At 34.5% G+C, this 20,583-nt stretch overlaps 2 protein-coding genes across 5 annotated transcripts in view; one reads left to right on the forward strand and one right to left on the reverse strand.

The window, feature by feature from the left end:
- Positions 1-898: 898 nt before the first annotated feature.
- LOC123525132 (ATP-dependent RNA helicase DHX58-like) lies at positions 899-17,569 on the reverse strand. The gene is made up of 16 exons (XM_045303902.2): positions 17,346-17,569; positions 15,809-15,947; positions 15,322-15,450; positions 14,340-14,672; positions 13,557-13,649; positions 12,549-12,935; positions 12,185-12,336; positions 10,522-10,706; positions 9,684-9,873; positions 8,979-9,147; positions 8,598-8,693; positions 8,131-8,306; positions 7,617-7,755; positions 5,592-5,819; positions 5,228-5,395; positions 899-4,130 (listed from the first exon to the last, which is right to left on the reverse strand). The coding sequence occupies exons 2-16, from the start codon at positions 15,930-15,932 to the stop codon at positions 4,021-4,023; spliced, it is 2,679 nt and encodes an 892-aa protein (XP_045159837.2). The 5' UTR covers positions 15,933-15,947; positions 17,346-17,569; the 3' UTR covers positions 899-4,020.
- Positions 17,570-17,700: 131 nt separating this feature from the next.
- LOC123525133 (ATP-dependent RNA helicase DHX58-like) overlaps positions 17,701-20,583 on the forward strand; it is a 29,280-nt gene continuing 26,397 nt past the window's right edge. For 3 of the 4 annotated variants that reach the window (XM_053538146.1, XM_053538148.1, XM_053538149.1), the window contains exon 1: positions 17,701-17,850. The gene's annotated coding sequence lies outside the window, so the exon portion shown is untranslated. Of the gene's footprint in view, positions 17,851-17,917; positions 18,252-20,583 lie in introns of those variants that run through there. The other variant, XM_053538147.1, reaches the window with a different exon arrangement.

Here is a 20,583-nt window from a genome sequence, read left to right on the forward strand (position 1 = left end):
TGGTGACATCTCTGTGCACTCCCTTGATCTCTACAGATTTACCTCATTTTCTGGTGTGTTAGTTAAAGAGATATGATCAGTGTGGACGATGACGTAAATTGTATTTTGATCTATTTGAATAATATGCAACCGTTTTTATCGAGTTTACAACAGATATTGTGATCCCTATTTTCGTTCTAAATAAAGTAGATCACTGCTTTTTGTTGTGTTAATTTGGATGGAAATGGTCAATGTCTTTTTGTCTATTTGGTGTATTTACACTGTCTCGCCAAACACGTTGAGTCAAGGGCAAATGTAAGGTTGACATTCCACAAACACGTTTTACCATCGGGTTCTCTTTCCAAAGATTACTATGATGTTCCAAGGCGGTGTCCCTATTTTCAACTTATTGTCAGTACCATTTCATATGTTATACATGTTGCCTTCAATGCATGTAGGTAGTATTACCCCCACTCCCTGTCCCATGTCCCCCATTCTTCCCCTTTTAACCTCCACCCCCTAGCCCCAATTTTATATAGTTTTCATGTAATTCAAAATGTATTTTGTTGGTAGGCATTTGAAGCACTTCCTCTGCTTAATATCTTTAAAGTACGCTTTCCATTTGTGGCTCTGGCTTCCTTTGCTGTACTCATTATATTCCAAGGATTTTACTATTACCTTTTTGCTCTTCTTTTAATTTCATGCGATATACAAATGTATACCAAAAGGAACAAGAGAGAACGAGTTTTCTATTCAGTGGTTAGAAAAGGAGGTGATCTCGTGTTATTTTCTTGGGTTTTATCAAAACAGCCTTTATCGTACGCAAACAAATCTTCAGTTCTGTCTCATAAAAGTATTTACATAAAACCAAAGAAGTTCCAAACGCCTTTATTCCAGTTATAGTGTAATACAATTAAGAGGAAGTAGACATTTTAATACAAGAACAATAATTTGATTGAAAAATGTAAACTTGTATAATTTTGAAAATGTAAAATTCATTCGTTTTCTTTTCACATACAAAAATATAATAAACAGTGTATTATTTAATTTTGTAATTATTTTATAACATGTTATGTTTCATTTTGTGTTCTTACTTGGACGGCCAGCATTGTTACCATTAACCACATATATACCAAATACCAAAAATACCTTGCGGCAATACATTTATGATACTGTAAAAGCATAGGCAAATGAGCAGTATACAGGTAGGCATATAGTTACACTGCTGGCCGTCTAAGTAAGGACACAGAATGAAAAATAACATGTTACAAGGTAATTACAAAATTAAATATAACATTTAAAAACAAAATAATTACAAAAATGCATGCATGAACACAATTATGACTATCAACTGTCATGGACTATTGGCAGACAATTTGCAAAACGAATACTATTGGACTTCTGGATAAATAAAAATTGATATTGATATATACATCGCATACAAATCAAGATACAAGTATTTATATAGCGTCAAGAAAAGTCTTACAAAAAGTATTTACAACAGGAAGATCAGGCACTTTGTATTTGCCTACGACTTTAAAATGCCAGCAGTTAACACACAGTGAAACAATATTCCATTGTCAATAAATATTATTAAACTTAAAATATCGTGACAAGGTTTTCCCTTATTTTTTCCTTTTTTCCTTTTACAATTTGAAAATACCTTTATTAGTTTTGAATTTATCGTCAAAATGATTTTGATGGGGGTATTTTCCACTGTCGAGTTCAGCCATTTTTGACACTGATTTTCTTTTAAATAATCATGTTGCTAGTTATCGATAAAGCGAGTAAACTAGACAAATTATCATACGGCAGAAATATGACATCATACCTTATTTCTTAATGGATAATTATAAAACGTACATATTATTTCAAAGGTAGCACAAAAGCAACAAAAGAGGGCCATTATGGCCCTAGATCGCTCACCTGCTTGCTTGAAAAGTTTTGGTAGATATAACTATGCAGGGAAAATGTTTGTGAAAATATTTTGAAATAGTATATTTGTACAACCATCGTAAAAGGCCAGCAGTTTCTGACAAAAAGACTTTCTAAGGTTTCACTATATGCATATAGGGAAAAGTGACCTCGACACCTGGCGCCTCTCACCGATGTAGGTTCGAGCCTCACTCGGGGCGCTGAATTCTGGCTGGCTTACGGAAGGTCGGTGGTTCTACCCAGGTGCCCGCTAGTGATAAAAATAATGCACGGAGAGGCAACTGTCAATCAAAGCTGGAAAGTCGCCATATGACCTATAATTGTGTCGGTGCGGCGTTAAACCCTGCAAAAAAACCCCTGACCCCAGGTGGCCATGTTTTTGACGAATCAGAATAATTTGAACAATCTCCATAAAGGGTCACCAAAGGAACATTTGTGTAAAATTATTTTAAAATTTGACCTGCAGCTTTTGACAAGAAATCTCCAATATATACATACAGGAAAAAGTGGCGGCCATGTTTTTTGACGAATCGGAATAATTTGAAAATTCTTCGTACAGTGTCACACATGGACTATCTGTCTGGAACTATTTTAAAATTGGACCAGCAGTTTCATACACGAAGATTTTTAAAGAACCACTTTATACATATAGGGAAACTTTAAGTGACCACGTCCTCTGGCGGCCATGTTTTTGACGGATCGGAATTGTTTGAACAAACTTTGTACATGGTCACACAAGGACCATTTGTGTGAAATTATTTTAAAAATGACCTGCGGTTTCATGCAAAAAGAGCATTAGAGTTTCCAATATATACATATAAAGAAAAATGACCATGGCACGCCCCCTTGCGGCCATGTTTTAAACAAATCGGAACAATTTGAACACTCTTGATAGAGGGTTACATAAGGACAATTTGTGTGAAATTATTTTGAAATCAGACCAGCAGTTTAGGAAAATATGTTGTTTTAAGATTTTTCTGTTTTTAGCTTTGGTGGCCCCTATGTGCAACCACGCAGTACGGTTTGAGCAACTTTAGGAGAGAACCACCAAAGGAACATCCAGGCCATGCTCCATCAACTTCCATCGACTAATTTCAGAGGAGATGTTTTTAAAACAAAGTGTGGACGGACGACGGACGGTGAGTGATCACAGTAGCACACCCCGAGCATTTAGTGCTCAAGTGAGCTAAAAGATCTGGGTTTTATAATGAAAATTTCCCCGATTTATACAATGGAAAAATATATTTTTGCCATGAAGTTGACATTATTGCAAATATTTTGAGAAATCAGAAAGATCCTACCGCCACCCTTTGAAACCATGAGTATGATGATTGGTTTATATCTGGTTCTTGCAGAATCAAACCTTAATTTAAGAAAAATCGCGACGGTTTAGCTGGATAAGATAGTAACATTTTATTGACGCTAAACAAATGTAAAGTATAAAATACTTAAAGTATAAAATACTATCTGTATAGATCGTGAAATTCTTTTGCCACGCACACGTCAGTGGCTTGCCCATTTTAACGACTTCAGACCTTTGATAATTCGAAAAAGTCGTCTACATGTTATTAACTAATCATTTAATCTTTGGAGCATGATTGTAACCAAATCTGTCGTGTCTATGCTCTCGACTTTGAAGACAACCTTACTCCATTGCCTCGCAGGTGGTAGCGGAGTGCCATCTTGAGCCTTTAAACAAATGTTTTTTATGGCTAAAACTGGGAAGTCCATCTTTTTATACTGAACGATTCCTCCTATTTTGTGTTTGTAAACACACATCTTATTTGCACAGAATGTATTACCACCCATTATAATTTCGTTTGTCTTGTCCACATGTTTTGGCGTCAGTGAACGTTCCAGAACGATTTTCTCGCGGATATCAGCAACAACAATATGGTGCATGCCGCATATTTTCTTAACATCCTCCGAGCTACATATCAGAGTTCCACAGTTTCCGCAATGCAGGTTAACTATGTCATCTGTTGCAGCAGCTTGTCGTTGTCTACTCTGGGCCTCTCTTACTTCTTTTGCATACCTTTGCATCTGCAGAATTTCATCTTCCCAACTATTTCTATTTTGCTCCATGTACTTCTTTAAAACTGGAATTTACTCCTGCATAAGCGTTTCACACCTGGCATTGAATTTCTCCTTTTCAATGAGGTCTGAGCCTTCCTCCGTCAGAACATAATATTTACTATTTGGAGCTCGAGCTCGGCCTAGAAATAAAAGAATCAAACATGACTTAAAGACAGCTGTGGTAACTTTTTATATACCTCTGAAATGTTCGAAATACTAGTAATATTATTAGTTTAGATATTACAGAACGTGCATAGACACTCTTCTGATATATATTAACAACTTCGCCTACCTCAACCACAATTTTGACGAGCTCTAATGTCATATCAATTCAGGGGGCCTCCGTAGCCGAGTGGTAAATGTCGCTGACTTCAAATCACTTGCCCCTCACCGATGTTGGTTCGATTCTCACTCGGGGCATTGAAATCAATATGTGATGAAGCTATCCAACTGGCTTACGGACGGTGGTTCTACCCAAGTGCCCGCTTGTGATGAAATAATGCATGGAGGGGCACCCGGGGTCTTCATCCACCAGCAAAAGCTGGAAACACACCACATGACCTATAATTGTGTCGGCGCGAAGTTAAACCCAGCAAAACTAGCAAAACAAACATAATATTTTATTACAAAAAGATGATAATGATTGATACCATTTTTATTTTATTATTTTACATTAATAATCAATTTTTAATATATTTTTCGTTCACGTTCTGAGGTCATCGCTCTTGGAAAATGACAGTGTTGTGCAATTTATTTCGAAATATTACAAAAGTATATTTAAAATTAACCTTTTAACTGAGAAAGAGCTTTTCTATGAAGAACGGAAGCATAAGCAGTAATGCATCGGAGACGAACAACTATCATCCATATAATTTATTTAAAGCACGGTGAAGTTTCATTCATGTATAGTGGCCTTGACGTTTGAACTATTTTTGCACTAGTCTCATTCATTTGTGCTAAGCAACAATCAAATAATACTCTATAAAGTTCTGACCTGGACATGAACAACCGTTGCCACTATATAAAGTTTATGTAGGAAAAAATACCAAATCATTATTATTTATAGACAGCTATTTCGACGATAAAGTTCTCTGTTAGGAACACAAACATAAACACACCCGCACTCACGTGCACTCCAATATGGATAACACTACATATACTTACCATATGACATTGGCATAATAAAACCTGAACACAATTTGTGACATATTGTTACTACATATGTAATTTTACATACCTCTGCACTGAACCCTCGCCCGTTCATTTGTAACATGTTCGTATTTGATAACAAGATTGCATATCGCTATATCCAGGCCCTCTTCTGCAACAGTAGTTGCTAGGATTATTTTATGTCTCCCGTTCTTAAATAGTCCAAGTACATTTCTTTGTTTGTGTTTTGACATTCCTGTAAAATAAATACTAGTATCATACCTTGTTGGATTTGTACTAACTTCATTTGCATAAAGGAGATCTCTACAAATACTGCTCCATTGCAAAAGCTTAAATCAATATGTGATTTGCCGATCAAAGAAAATAGAACGATATACAAAACAGAAACAAATACTAGTATGCTAAAGCAAGGTTATAAAAACTTGTCATACCGCCTTCTCCAGTAGAAACTACTTTTCCCAAGTAAGCGTTTGCGTTCAGTTTCTTTAGCTCAACTGTTTCATGCATCCACAACTTCAAAGTCCTTGCAAGAGCTCGTGTCTTCACGAAAATAATTCCCCGAGCATTTTCATCACCTCTCATAGTCTCAAGAATAAGTTCCTTTAGTTTTAATAACTTGGGATTTTCCGGCTCATTCTTGTATGATCCTGACCTCAAATCTGAAAGTAGAAATGTTAATGCTATCTTCAAACATCCAGGTATAAGTAACTTGTAAACTCGAGTTATATTGTTTTGTTCAAATATCGCAAGACACCTGCGATAAGCTGTGGTTCAGAGTATACAGGGTAGATAATCAACCTTTCCTTCATCCCAATTCACAGAAAATAAAGCTAAAGTTTGACTATATATCAAAAGGAAAATGTCTATTTTACTCAAAACGTTAAGTTTTAAACAAAAACAGAAAGAAAAATTACCTGCCACTCTTATGTTGTCAATACATGACACCAATGCTTATTTTGCAAATATTTATAATGATAAAAATACATCAAAGTAACCAAACTTCCTAGCATATTTACTGTTAAACGAGAGAGTAAGATACAGTTTGTTCAAATCATTCAGCTTTTGAAATTTCTAAAGAAAACTTTTTACTCACTACTGCTTTTTACATATACTTACCTATTTAGTCGGGTATTATTATTTATTCTAACACGATCCCCAGCAATTGCTATATAAACATATAGCGAAATCGCCTATACATGAATCTACGATAAAATATGGTTGGCTGTTACATTTCACCCCCCTACGATTGTGACATAAGAGGTTTTACTTCAGTTCCATTACATACGAACTATTTAAGGGCCAAACGGTTGCAAACAGCATTTCAAAAACATAAATATGATACAAAGTCATACTGACTTATGTGTAGGACCGTAAAACACGTTCTGATCTCTACGAGCGAATTCAATTAGCTCAATTATGATTCAGTGGTGACGTCATAAATGTATGACATAAAGTATGACGTCATAATGATGTGACGTCATATAAAAGTTAAGCTCGTAACTGGTAACACAGGGTCAACCCGCCTAATTTGATGATTCTGTTCATAATTAGTTTGCGAGCTGTTAGATTACTAACTGATAAATACTTCTCAAAATTCTGATAAAAAAGAAACAAATATCTATACGTTCCATTGGCTATGCAACACTTTCCAACCATAGGGGGGAAATTGTAACAGCATATGACCCGAATGACGTACGCTGAAAATGTAGTACTGTAAAATGCGAATTAATTGCGGTGTTAGAATCGAAATAATAAATCTGTTCCAATAATTTTATCAATTAATAAAACATAGGCAGTCGTTTGGATGCGAATAATTAAATCACTCGTGCTACGCACTCGTGATTTAATTATTACGCATCCAAACTCCTGCCCATATTTTATTAACTGATAAAATATAGGAACAGATTTATTATTTCTTAAATAAGTAAAGGTTAGCATTTATTAAATGCAAACACATCTATTTAGCATCTATAGCCTAAAATCCACTATACCATGAGGCCCAGTATGCTAAGATTGAAGATCTCAGTATACAGAGGTCAGATATTTCAAATTCTAACATGACTCTGATTGTTTTCTAGTTAAACAAAGAAGGAAATCCAGCTCTGTATATTCTGCGATAAACAACGGTTGACGCGCGGACCGGTAAGAGAGCATTATGACGTCAGTTATGACGTCAAAATGCCGCATGACGTCCGACACATTACTCCTCGGGTAAATGAAGTCCAGCATAATATGTATTAAAATATTTCAATGGGCATGTCAGAATGAAAACAATCAAGGCCTTCTTGTGATTTATCGTCTAATTTACCACGGTTCATCGTTCAGATGCTTCAGTATTTAACCCAATTCCTACGCATCTGAACTCTGAACCGTGGTAAATCAGACGATAAACCACTCGAAGGCCTTGATTATTTGTTAAATATATATTGATGTATGTCTGTGTGAAATAGTTATACCATCATATAGTTGCAAGAGAAATTCGTCAGCTTCGTTGTTATAATCCGCTTGACGGCGCTTGTCAACAAATCGTTTGAGACTACTCAAAGCGTCCTTTATTCTTGCGTCGTTATATAACATAACTGCTATGTGGTATTGCTGCAAGAGGAAATAATTTTTGAATAAAGTATGCTGATACAATAATGCAGGTGATCGTATCTGCACAGGACTATGAATTTGACAAACCGATGGTTTAACGTACTTGTGACCGAGACAAAAGTTATTCGCCTAAATGAAAATTTCACAATGTGTTATGATTTTGCAAATGCAGTAAAACGAATTAAGTCTGATTAGTCCAAGTCCATAGAACCGATTGACCCATAACCACACGCACCAGGCATTACAGAAATTATAGATAGCTGAAAGGTGAGAGCCAATATATATATCATGATACTATCACATATGTAACGCCCGAAGAATATTAATCTAGATTCGAACAAGCAGTAATTTTTGAAAAATACGCACAATACTCACATCAAGATAACTCAAACATGGATGTAGTATTTGTCTTGCGTTATCAGATTTCAGAACAGAGAGACCATGTCTAAAACCGCTGAGCCAGGACTGAAATTGAGATTTCCCTACATTTCTCGTAGGCACTCTGCTAATTGTCTTCATATATTTGTCATCTTCTTCTAACTTGGTAACATCTGACAATGAACAAGCAAGACAATTTATAGTACTTAAAATATGGTTTTAAATGCAATTCTTCTTGTTTAAACACTACTGGAAAGCAAATATAATAAAAGAATGTTTTCCGCGTGTGAAAAAGAAATAAGCAATGGTCTTGAAACAATCATTAATTATTCACTTAGATTTCTTTTGTTCTATGTTGTAGTTTACGCATGACAATAATTTGTATTTAGGGTAAGCAATGCTTCTATAAACGTTTACTTCACGATACTCTATTTTTCATGAATAAAATATCTAAGCATTTGTACGTGGATTTTTCATCATGAATGTGTCAATTTTCTCCACTGCATCTAGAATGTCTTCAAAAAAACGTTCCGTCGCTCTCTTTGGAACAGCCACAATTTCTGAAATCATAATAAATTGAGATTTTTCAAAATATCAAATAATATTTCCATCGCGTTAAGCAAAGTTACATGTACAATTTGATTAATGTTTGATTAATGATGAATTTTCTGGCCCGAAACTATTAAAGCAAAACTTAATGTTACATGAATGAAGTATCGACAAACAGTGCATTGATTCATTTTATATTATTCAATGCATAACTGTTTTTTCATTTCTTACAAAGTTATATTTGTTACATTTTAGTTACCAATTTACAACAACAAATATTATTTATAGATTCTTACTCTCATCGGGGTTTTTTATAAATCCCTTCATTTCTGCTTTGTCGTCTTCATCATCAACAATGCACAACACCTCCGCATCCAGATTCGCAGCTATCTGCTTCATGTTTTCAAATGCTATATTTCTGTCCAGTTTGCCTCCAACACCTATAGACGCTGTTAGACCAACGATCTGAAATGTATTAATTGGAATGAATACTTACTAGGAATGTTTCATATGAAAGGACAGGTCACGGTTGTGGAGATCTTGAAAAAAACGAGCACATAAATGAAAGTGCCTATTCTCTATGCTGAAATCAATAATAAATATGGCGACTTTCCAGCTTTGGTGGTGGAGAGAGATGCCCTTCGTGCATTATTTTATCACGAGCGGGCACCTGGGTAGAATCACCGACCTTTCGTAAGCCAACTGGATGGCTTCCTCCATGAAGAATTCAACGCCCCGAGTGAGGCTCGAACCAACACCGGTGAGGAGCAAGTGATTTCAAGTCATCGACTTTAACCACTCGGCCACGGAGGCCCCTTGTGTAAAGGTAAATAATATTATTTCTTTCTATAACCTAAATTATGACTATATAAGAAGACGACAAGTACCAACCAAACATCTTTATGAAATATACGTCGTATATCATTTAATCTATATATACATGCCATACAATGGAAACGACTCTTAATTGTGAAAAAAAGGAAAAAGGTCTAGATGCTAACCTGCGGTTTAACAATAGCGTTTTTCAATCTTTGTTCAAAATAGTTGTCCATTATTTTCTTGTATGGGTGCTTTTTGTCAGTATGGTGACATTCGTCAAAAACAATGATGTCAAATACATCTAAGCTTCCGATATCTTTAGCTTTGAGATAATTCAGCAAAACCTGAGCTGTTACCACAAAAACGTCTCTTCTGAAAAAGGAAACAATTGTATTTCCAATATAGGACAAAAATGCAAACCGTAATTCTAATTTTTTGTAATCTATTTGTTGACATTCATTTCATGTTCACCACAAATAATCTTTTGTTGACCTTAGAAATGAAAATATTTCGGAGAAGTTTCAATACTGTAAGTGTTATATTACAATTTTAGCACTAGACCGAAAACCGACATATTTTACTTTTAGGACAGTTTGATGAATCGACAATATCTCGAATGCTTTTGCATTTTCCTAATGGCAAATTTTCTGGTATGTTATGACTACTGTTGTTAATCATTTGTTGCCAAGTGTATCGCCATTTTACGACAACATGTCAAGTGATATGCTTGGTGGCAGGTATGATTGCTTGATGATACTCCTGCGCGGAGGTTGGTTTATACATCTGTTCACAGGAGCTTATACTTACGTGTTGAAGTCTTGCCAACTTACAGAAATCTTTTATTTTATGTTTGCAGTGATAAAATGAGCTAATCAATTGTTCTACTCTTACAAGTATATATGCTGCGGAAATAAATGCACTAGCGCACAAGCGACTAACGCTTAGTGCGTTGTAATTAATACTGCGCTAACATAACATCCATTATAGTAATTATTTTTCCTATCAGAAATAAAGACAAACCTCTGTACATAGTCCTTCAGATACTGGTCTTTACTTTGTTGGACATCACCAGTTACAACCTTGGTGCGATAAGAAGGAAGTTCTTCTTCAAATACTTTGCCTTGCTGGAAAGCTAGGTCCTCTCTTTCCACAACAAATACAGCTTTACCCTTTTTCTTCTGTTCTTCACAACGCTTAAACATGGACTGTTATGTGGAGTGTGAAAAAATCATTAAATCTTTACTGAGTTTAAGAAAGTGCAATTATCAGTAAGTGCAACTATGTCTCTACAGTGAGTCTACGTATCTTCTCTTAGTTATAGAATGATCAAAACAAAATTCTTTTGGATTATTAAAATGAATACAAAACCAGCACAATTATGTAAGAGATATACTATGTAGACTGTTGAAATAAATGTAGTGTGAAAGATGTTTTTTTTTCTGTTAGGCAATACGAAATAGCATCAAAGCTGCAATCACCGTATTTGTTTTGCTAAAATCTGTAGAATACTGTAAACGCATAAATTATATTTTCGCGGGGTCAAAATTTCACGAATGTGAAATTCTGAGTATGTTCGCGAGGTTTATATTCACGAAATTGTAAAAATGGTATCCTGCTTGAATTAGAATTATACTAATGGTGAATATTTACGCGAGGATTAGTTTTCGTGAGATGTAGGGCCTCGCGAATATAGCGAAAATTAAACGCGAAAATTTCTGCTTTTACAGTACATGTTAAACAAGTAAACTCGCATCGCACAGATACATCTGGATACTGAACACTACAGTTTTCGAGTTTCCACCGCTGTTAAAAAATTAGTATTATTCAGGGCAATTTATTTTCAGTTTTCGCGCTAAAACATGTGCTTTGTAAATTTGTATGATAATAATCGTTGTAAACCAAAATAAGATTGCGATTTGTTTAAAGCCCTGCTCCGTGGCTATTCAAATTCTATTGTGTTTATGCAACCCATGATTATAGTAGGTAACAGTTAACGGCCACGCGCCACACTTTAGCACGCAAAACCTCAGGTATTTTATATAGAGTTTTATATAAAATGGATCTATTTTGACAGGCGTCACTGTTCTTAGTCAGGATTTTCATGCTTTTTCAGTGACAATTTAAGGTTAAAAGGTAGGACTGGAGCAGATCTTTAAATGTGTTTCCAGATGTTCCATACATAACAATGATTATTTTAAAATGAATTTGATTTTTTAATGACACTTCTTGGTTAAAACGGCGAAAAAACGGTCTTTTCGAAAATATCGTTGAAAGTAATTTGCCACGAGAAAATTATGTTCTTAATATAGATTTCGAATGATAACCTGACACTTGTGTACATAACAAAATACCAATGACACAACCAAAAACGGTAGGACGGCTTAAGTTTCCCTAGTTTAGTGATATAAAGGATACCTATTAAATGTGATTTAAGTGATCTTCATTTAATTTTTTACTTAAATTTATCCTTTATTTGACTTTTCCACGTACTTATAATCATCTAATTACCATCCTTTATCTACAGCCGACTTACACAACAGCCTCGAGGTGAATAATAAACCTTTTTTCAACTTGCTGGATAAACTTAAGTTCAAAAAGACAGTAACCTAATATTCTCTATTTACGCTGTATCACTGTGCCCGGTTTACATTAACTAAACAGTAACAAAAGTTATACTACTTACAAGAACAATTTGACATGCCACTTTTGTTTTACCGGAATTTGTAGGTGCCATGATTATTACATTTTCTCCTTCGCAGCCTTTCTTGGCCAGTTTCTTCTGATACCCACGAAGTTCTATTTCATGCTCTTCTGGATTTGTTATTTCATCTAAATCTTAAAGTAAATAAAAATATATCCAGACTGACTAGTAAGGCAATTCGTTTATACAGTTCAAGGCGGTTGCTACAACTATAAATCTGAAACTGTCAAATATACATGCTTGCAAGTTATGCTGGGAATGTTCCGTATGCTTGAAAAACAAACATATTGATATTTAAAACCAAAAATGATTTCTTAACTTGACTGGAATAATGAACAGGCTTTACCTGTTTCGATATTTTGTGCATAAATGTCATCAGAGTCATCGGCTTCCGATCCAGATTTATCTAGATCGTTAAAATCTAAATCAGCGTCCATATCATCTGCTTCGTCCGGCGATTCTTCATCTGTGTTTTCAACGGCTTCTATCTCTTTGTTACTTCGTCTGAATTGTTGCTTTAGTACAGTAACATCATCATCTTCTAGTCCAACATTTAACAACTGTGTGTTGTTGATTTCCTTCAGGTCGTTCTTAGCGATATTCATACTGTCTTCTTGTTCACATTGATCACCATGGCATTCTAAATTGCTGATTTTTAACTTTGTAATGTCTGCCTCAGTGTCAGGTGGAGGAGCATTTTCAATCTTCAAGCTGCTCGGAACCTCAAGGATGTCTGAAATAAGGAAATAAGAGCGCCAACATTAAATCGCCCCTATTGGATGTACGCACGTGTTGATATAAACTATACTGAGAAAAGGTTATGGTTAGGTTTAACATAGGTTTAAAAGTGTACAATCAATGGGTACGTACACTCAATGCGTGAGAATTAATGCTGACGGAAATAAAAGTTCAAATATATTAAAAAATGAATCATCGTTCAATAAAATAACATCTTTCTTTTTGTTCTGCCATTAGAGCGCTCTAAACAGACATGGATTACTGTTCTATCTTATCTAAAGAATCACTTTGATGCACTTTAATACACAACTTTTTCACTTCTATTTATTACAATGTCATAATTATTAAATAATCTTAGAAAAGTTGTCTACCCTTCAAGTGCGTTCTTTGAAAGTGGCCTTTCTTGATGAACTTTTGTCCTAGCGTTTTTACTTTAATTAAAGTTTTAACAAAACAACTTATCTTAAAGGTTGAAGGTATATAGTTTGAATTTCAACAAAAAATCTCTTGTTCAAAAAACATGAAACAAAGTAATATAATATGAATCATGAGTAAATATTATATTTAAGAGGGTAAGACAATAACACTAGACCAGACTGTCGATCTAAAAGTTTACCGTCTTGGACATGTTCTCTTATGTCGTCACGTGTTTCGTTTTCAAACGTGTCTTCTTCATTCGCTGAACTAAATCTCTTCTGGGCTTTAATTTCTGAAGGTAGACAAGAACGTGCCAGCAAAACGAGATGCATGACAGTGATTACTTTGTGATACCATAATCATTTATAGCATATAATGAAATATTTAGATTTTTAAATTATATATAGTAAATATATCTTATCATTAAATGATTTTTTTGCTATACATTTGCATAATAGCCGTTTCCAGTGCATTGCGTTGAAACTATATAACTGGGTTGTGGAAGGTCGTCTGTGATTTTACCACAGGTACAGTCGATGCATGAACTGATTCAAAAGATTCATAATGACATGGTTTACAGTGTGTTTCCAACATTTTTTCTTATGAACATGAAATATACCGTATGTGTTTAGTTAAATCCTATTTTCGATATTATTTTCATACATGGTTTTTAAAGGTTTGAATACTGAAAAACTTATTTGAACCTATTAAGAAATTCATGGCTTTTGATAACCTCCCATAATCGTTTTGTCTGTGTAAGTTCATATGCAGCATTGAAAGCAGTGCTTTTCTAACCATGTAATTATGCATACTGAACTTTATTTGCTGCTTTATCTGTTTTAACATAACATTGAAAGCCTTGTATGTAACTTTAAGGTCGAATATCTCCATGTGACCTGAATGGTGTTCGTGTGTCTGAACACGTAACACATCAAATAAGCATTTAAACTTGCGTTAAGTAAGATCGGTAACAAATCATTACTTTCAACCAGGTCTTGGTCCAGTCGTTCAGCAAGGTTTTCACAATCGATTTCGATCAATGACATGAGAAAGTATTTGAACCAATCTTCAACATGTCTATGTATATTTGTAACGATATTAAAAGCAGCTCTTGTTAGTCCAAAATTACGCTCATCCGCTCTCGCTTCTTCAGCTTCCTCTTCCGTAAGAACATTGTATTTTCTCAGGCAAAGAAGTAACTCGATTGGCTGAATCTCTCTGACGATCGATTGTGAGAAAAGTGTAATGATTTTCCTGTAGTTCTTATCGCATTTGACAACATCTCCCTGAAGCAGCTTGACAATTTTCGGGTAGTCTGGAAATGTTTTCAAAACAGTCAAAAAAAAAAAAAATAATGCAAACTACAAACTACAAAAATCAAATGTATTACAAGAATGTAATACGTGCCATTATATTTTCGTTGCGGCTGTATATATATATATATATAAAACATCATAATACACAGAATGTCGTTTAGTATTTCCCCAAAATCTCAATTTCAAAATGAAATTGTACATTGTATAATGTTTAACACCATATGTTTAAGCATTGTACGGATATACATGTTCCGCAAATAAGCCATGTTTATGTAATGAGTTTGCTGCCCAAAAGAAGACAAGGTTCAAAATAAAAGGTTGTAAATCAATGGTTACTTTACGACAGTAAATGAATTGCACTTACCCAGTTAAAAAAAAAGTAACATAACGTAAACTTTGTCAATTTGCAAAACAAATACATCAACAATTTGGTACCGAAATGATATAATTTGATTTAAAAAATGGAGAGTGTTAGAAATTTAACATGGAGATTGAGAAAAAAGCTCTAGACTGCATACCACAATATTTCTACAACGACAAAACAAAATTGTAATATGGGTTACGTTACAGCAACTTGGAAGCATGGATTACAAAATTTTCGCCCCCAGGCAGGGATACTGCTAAATTTGGTATCTCTAAGGCATTTACCATCTTGTAATGATTCTAATAAAGCTGTAAATATCCCCGGCAATTCCTTTTGCATCAGAATGTCAAAAGCCTTTCTTGTTGCACCAACTGGATTAGATTTCGCCAACTGACTGATCTCACGCCTTTGATCTGTAAATGCAATAATGATAAATGAAATGTCAGTTATGAAAATACAGGAAGAATGTCAAGATTTAGACAAAATGAGATAAAATTATCAGCCTGCTTGCCTTAGCAGTGATATATCTCGTTAATACACATGACCGGCCTTCAATACATGTTTTAAGTAGACATTTCAAATAACGACGAATGTAGAAATAGCTTGTGTCATAAACAAGGAAAGTAGCTCAGGATAGCAAATTTTAGTTATTTTTTTTTGTTTTGTGCTGGTACTGCAGTTTGTGCGGAGGACGCATGGCAAACATGACCATATGCGTTCAATTATCTATCTTAAAGTGAAATTTAGAATATTGCCGATTTATAAACATACCATCAGAGTAACAGTCAATGTGCTGCAACAGGTGGATAGCATCCACACATTCACAGATGTAAGAAAGATAAACCTCTAAGTTGTACTTTATATTCGCATCTCTTGACACACTATCCTCCTCCATTTCTGAGTTGGTTTTCTACAAAATATATTCAGTAACGTTACATACGTCCTGCGAACCCTGTTACATATGTGTTTCGAAACTACCTAAACATTTGTGCTTTTTAGCTCACCAGAGCACGAAGTGTTCAAGGTGGGCTATTGTGATCGGTTATTGTCTGGTATCTACCGTCGTCCGTTAACGTTTGACTTGTTAACACTCTAGAGGCCATACTTGTAATCCAATCTTTATGAAACTTGGTCAGAATGTTTGTCTTGATAATCTCTAGGTCAGGTTTGGAACTGGGTCATGTGGGTCAAAAACTAGGTCAGTAGGCTAGATCAAAGGAAAATCTTGTTAACACTCTAGAGTCCACAGTTTAAGTTGGAAACTCATGAGAATTCGTCAGCATGTTTGTCTTGATAACCTCTAAGTCAAATTTGAATCTCGGTTATGTGGGGTCAAAAACTAGGTCACGCGGTCAAATCAAAAGAAAAGCTTGATAACACTAGAGGCCACAGTTGTGACCCAATTTTTATAAAACTTCGTCAGAATGTTTGTCTAGGTTTTATAAAACTTCGTCAGAATGTTTGTCTAGGTCAGGTTTGAAACTGGGTTATGTGTAATCAAAAACTAGGTCAGTAGGCCAGATCAAAGGAAAATCTAGTTAAGTCCAATCTTTATAAAACTTAGTCAGAATGTTTGTATAGATGATCTCTATGTCAAGTTTGAAACTGAGTCATTTGGGGTCAAATACTAGGTCAGTAGGCCAGGTCAAAGGATATTCTTGTTAACACTCTAGAGTCCACAGTTTAAGTTTGGAACGCATGTGAATTGGTCAGCATATTTGTCTTGATGATCTCTAGGTCAAGTTCGAATCTGGGTCATGTGGGGTAAGGTGCTAGGTCACCCGGTCAAATCAAAGGAAAAACTTGTTAACAATCTAGAGGCCACAGTTGTGATCCAATCGTTATGAATCTTGGTCAGAATGTTTGACTTGAAGGTCTCTAGGTCAAGTTTGAAACTGGGTCATGTGAGGTCAAAAACTAGGTCAGAAGGCCAGATCAACTGTGGTGAGCGATATAGGGCCATCATGGCCCTCTTGTTTATTTCAGTGTCAATCGAATTTTGATACACCGGTGTCTAATTGTTGTTTGCATTTTGTGCAAACGTTTTCAATGCCATGATAGAGACAGAGATATTTGTAAACATGAATTGATTACTGTTCTTGGGTAAAATAGCCTTGACCAGATAATCGTTGTAGTATAGTTAAAATCTAATATAAACTTATCAACAGTAATTAATAACTCTTATCATTTTCAAGATTAGCATATGATGGTCCCCTTTCTCAAAATTTTAATTGCTGCTTCTGCAACCACTAGGGATATCTACAAATTAAATCAATTTAAAAAGTTCTAGTAACGAAGAAGTTCTTACCTATGTTTTTTTTTCCAAACACAATTTTTTTACCTGTATATACTTAATTACGTAATTGGTTCTTCTAGGGTAATTCCAGTTAGTAAAACTGGAATCCCCCAAAGGATTTCACTGTTATGCATATGAACATGTTCCCAATGCGATTTGCACTTACACGAAAATTATGTTCAAGATAGATCTATTCCAAGACTATAAAATTAATTATTTTATAGCTCTATATATGTAAGAAAATCGCGTTCCTTGCTTGTTATCAGAATCAAGTATATCAATATTTTGTTGAAGGTAATGATAGAGTAGATATCCAATGTAAAGGTTTTCATAACTGTGAAAACGTCTTATTTATCAAAAATGAAAACGAAAGTAGAAGTCAGTGGAAAAACTGATCAAGTTTGATCAATGACAAGAGTATTCTTGTTTGGAATGAATAAACAGTAGTTATGAATTGTACATATATTTCTGTCTGACTGCTATATCACCTGTAGGTGGGTTGGCTATTTTTGCAGAGGTAAGAGACTTATTTTCCAAAAATGACTTATACTAGTCCAAATAATTAGACGTAAAAATATTGACAGTTTACGTTTAACATTCAATATTTTGATATTTTTTACACTTTTACTATCAAGGCATTCTTCGACATAACATGGAAAATAAAAAAGTAAAAAATCTATTAAAACGAAAGTAAAATGTGATATGTGTGATGTCACATCTTATATTTAGGACTAGATACCTAGTAACGAATAAACAACGGAGCACTGGATTATAAGTATTGGTGTAACCACTGGAACGTCAAAGCTACAAAGTAACAGTACATTTTATATGACACAAGCTCTTGCTAGATAAATATCAAAGCACTAATTAACACTCTACTATTTTTAGCGCGTGGAAATACCCACTAGTGGTCAGGCAGTAAGTGTATCCGATATTATCATTATTTCTTACAAGACTAATGAAAAATCTTTATGTTATTTTTCATTTAGATATAGTTGTTGTTTTTTTCACTTTGTAATATCAGACTTCTTCACTTTTGCGTTTCGATCGATTTCCCTAACAATATTAGATTATTCATAGGTAAGCTTTTTTAACAGCTAAAATGAGGCTCGTTCGTTTTGGTTTGTTTAAGGTTAAGCGCCGTTTTTCATCCATTTGAAGAAATCCGTTTCTTGATATCAAAATATCAGTTACATTTCTTGATATATGAAGATTGATTTCTTGAGATCAAGAATTCATTTTCTGATATCAAGAAATGCTGTCCATTTTTGATATCAGTAAAAATAGAATTTTTTATATCAGGAAATGAATTTTTGATATAAAAAATCGAATTCTTGATATCAAAAAATCGTGTTATTTCTTGATTTCAAGAAATAGAATTATTGATATCAATAAATGATTTTCTGATATCAAAAAAATCGACCTCTTGATATCAAGAATCAAGCCTGTATTTATATAAATGTTTTTTAGAAAAGGCGGGAATTTTTTATATCAAGAAATACTGGCCACTTTTGAAAATCTAGAAATCGACTTTTTGATATCAAAAATCGAATTCTTGATATATAAAAGATGTTCATATTTCTAGATATCAACAAATTATTTCTTGATATCTAAAAATGATTTTCTGATATCAAAAATTAATTTCCTGATATCAAAAAATGGACAGCATTTGTTGATATCAAAAATGAATTCTTGATATCAAAAATGATTACTTGATATAAGAAATTCGATTTCTTGATATCAAGAGTCATTTGTTGATATCAAAAAATAATTCTTGATATCAAGAAATTGAATTTTTGATATCAAGAAATGTTTTTTATTATATCAAAAAATGCCTAGAAAATAGTAAAACGGCGCCCCGTAGAGAATGAAATGACTCCTGGCACACCGACGTCTATTATCAATCGTCACGGAGAACATACGCCTCGCTCGGGGATCGAACTCACGACCCCGCGATCCGAAGATATGAGCTAAGCGGGCGGACTAGGCTCGTATATGGTTCTTTGTGTAAGATGAAAGACAGAAATGGAAGTCTGTCTTGTGGAACACCTTTTCTTCATTTGTTTCTTTCCGCGCCATTGTGCACTCTGTTCATGATGATGGTCGCGCATGATGGGTGAAAATATCTGCCTCTGTTGGTCACTCAGCAGGCGATGTTGTGCAACTGGTAATTAAATTAGGATTTCACACACACATACCAGAGTTTTGGCCCTTAACTTAGTCAAAATATGCATAGAAGGGCATAAAAGATTGTGTCGTCTGCATCTCAAAATGTATTTGACTTAGAGTCGTAAAACATTACATGATTGTTATATAGCACTTGAAATTGTGCACCTGGTGTTCTGTTTTGGGATTCATTCAGCCAGACCAGGGTTATGGTTCTTGACTTTAGTGAAAAATACATATTAAGTGCTAAAACGTTTGTGTAAGTTGCATATATCTTATAATATATTTGACCTTCAGTCATGATGACACCATGTAGGAATATAATTGAGCATCTTAGTTTTGTTTTGGAGCTCACTCTGCAACACCAGAGTTATGGCCCTTCATTAATCAAATATTTACATTATGGGTTGTGCCACATGTATCTCAAAACATATTTTACCCGGAGTAATAAAACAATACAGGATTGTTGTACAGCATGTGCTGTGCATCTAGTGATCTGTTTGAAATTTCGCTGAGCCAGACCAGAGTTATATGGTCCCTGACTTAGTAAAATACGCATGAAGTGCTTAAAAGTTTATGTTATAGGCATGTTAAAAATATTTCATTTCGAGTCACGAAACCATTTACAGTAACTGGAAGGGGTGAGGATTGTATTGGAGGCACCAGTGTCCTACGGGCACACATCTAGACAAAAATAGAATTAACGAAAATATATAGCATAACCATATTTTAAGATATTTATCGCGACGACGAGAATATCTTTCTTTTGCAAAAAGAGGAAAGTGGCAGGAGGTATTGTTTGGAAACAGGAATGTATACACACATGTATCTGTTCCCGGGCTATGTGCTGAAAGCCACCTTTTAGTTTAGCAATTTACAGTTTTGCAGGTGTCTAAAGATACAGGACTCAAGATGAAATAAAGAGGTTTTAATTGTCCAAAGTTAACATTCAATTTTAGTTGTAAAAATGGTATTTTTTTTTGTATTTGTAAAATGTTTAGAAATTTAGGCATTGTTGATACTAACAATTTATAAGGTTGTACCAAAACTTTTGTGGACGAGCTAGAAAATAAGTTGCTAGTGA

The sequence above is a fragment of the Mercenaria mercenaria genome, chromosome 3, assembly GCF_021730395.1.
Source record: "Mercenaria mercenaria strain notata chromosome 3, MADL_Memer_1, whole genome shotgun sequence".
NCBI lineage: Eukaryota > Metazoa > Mollusca > Bivalvia > Venerida > Veneridae > Mercenaria > Mercenaria mercenaria.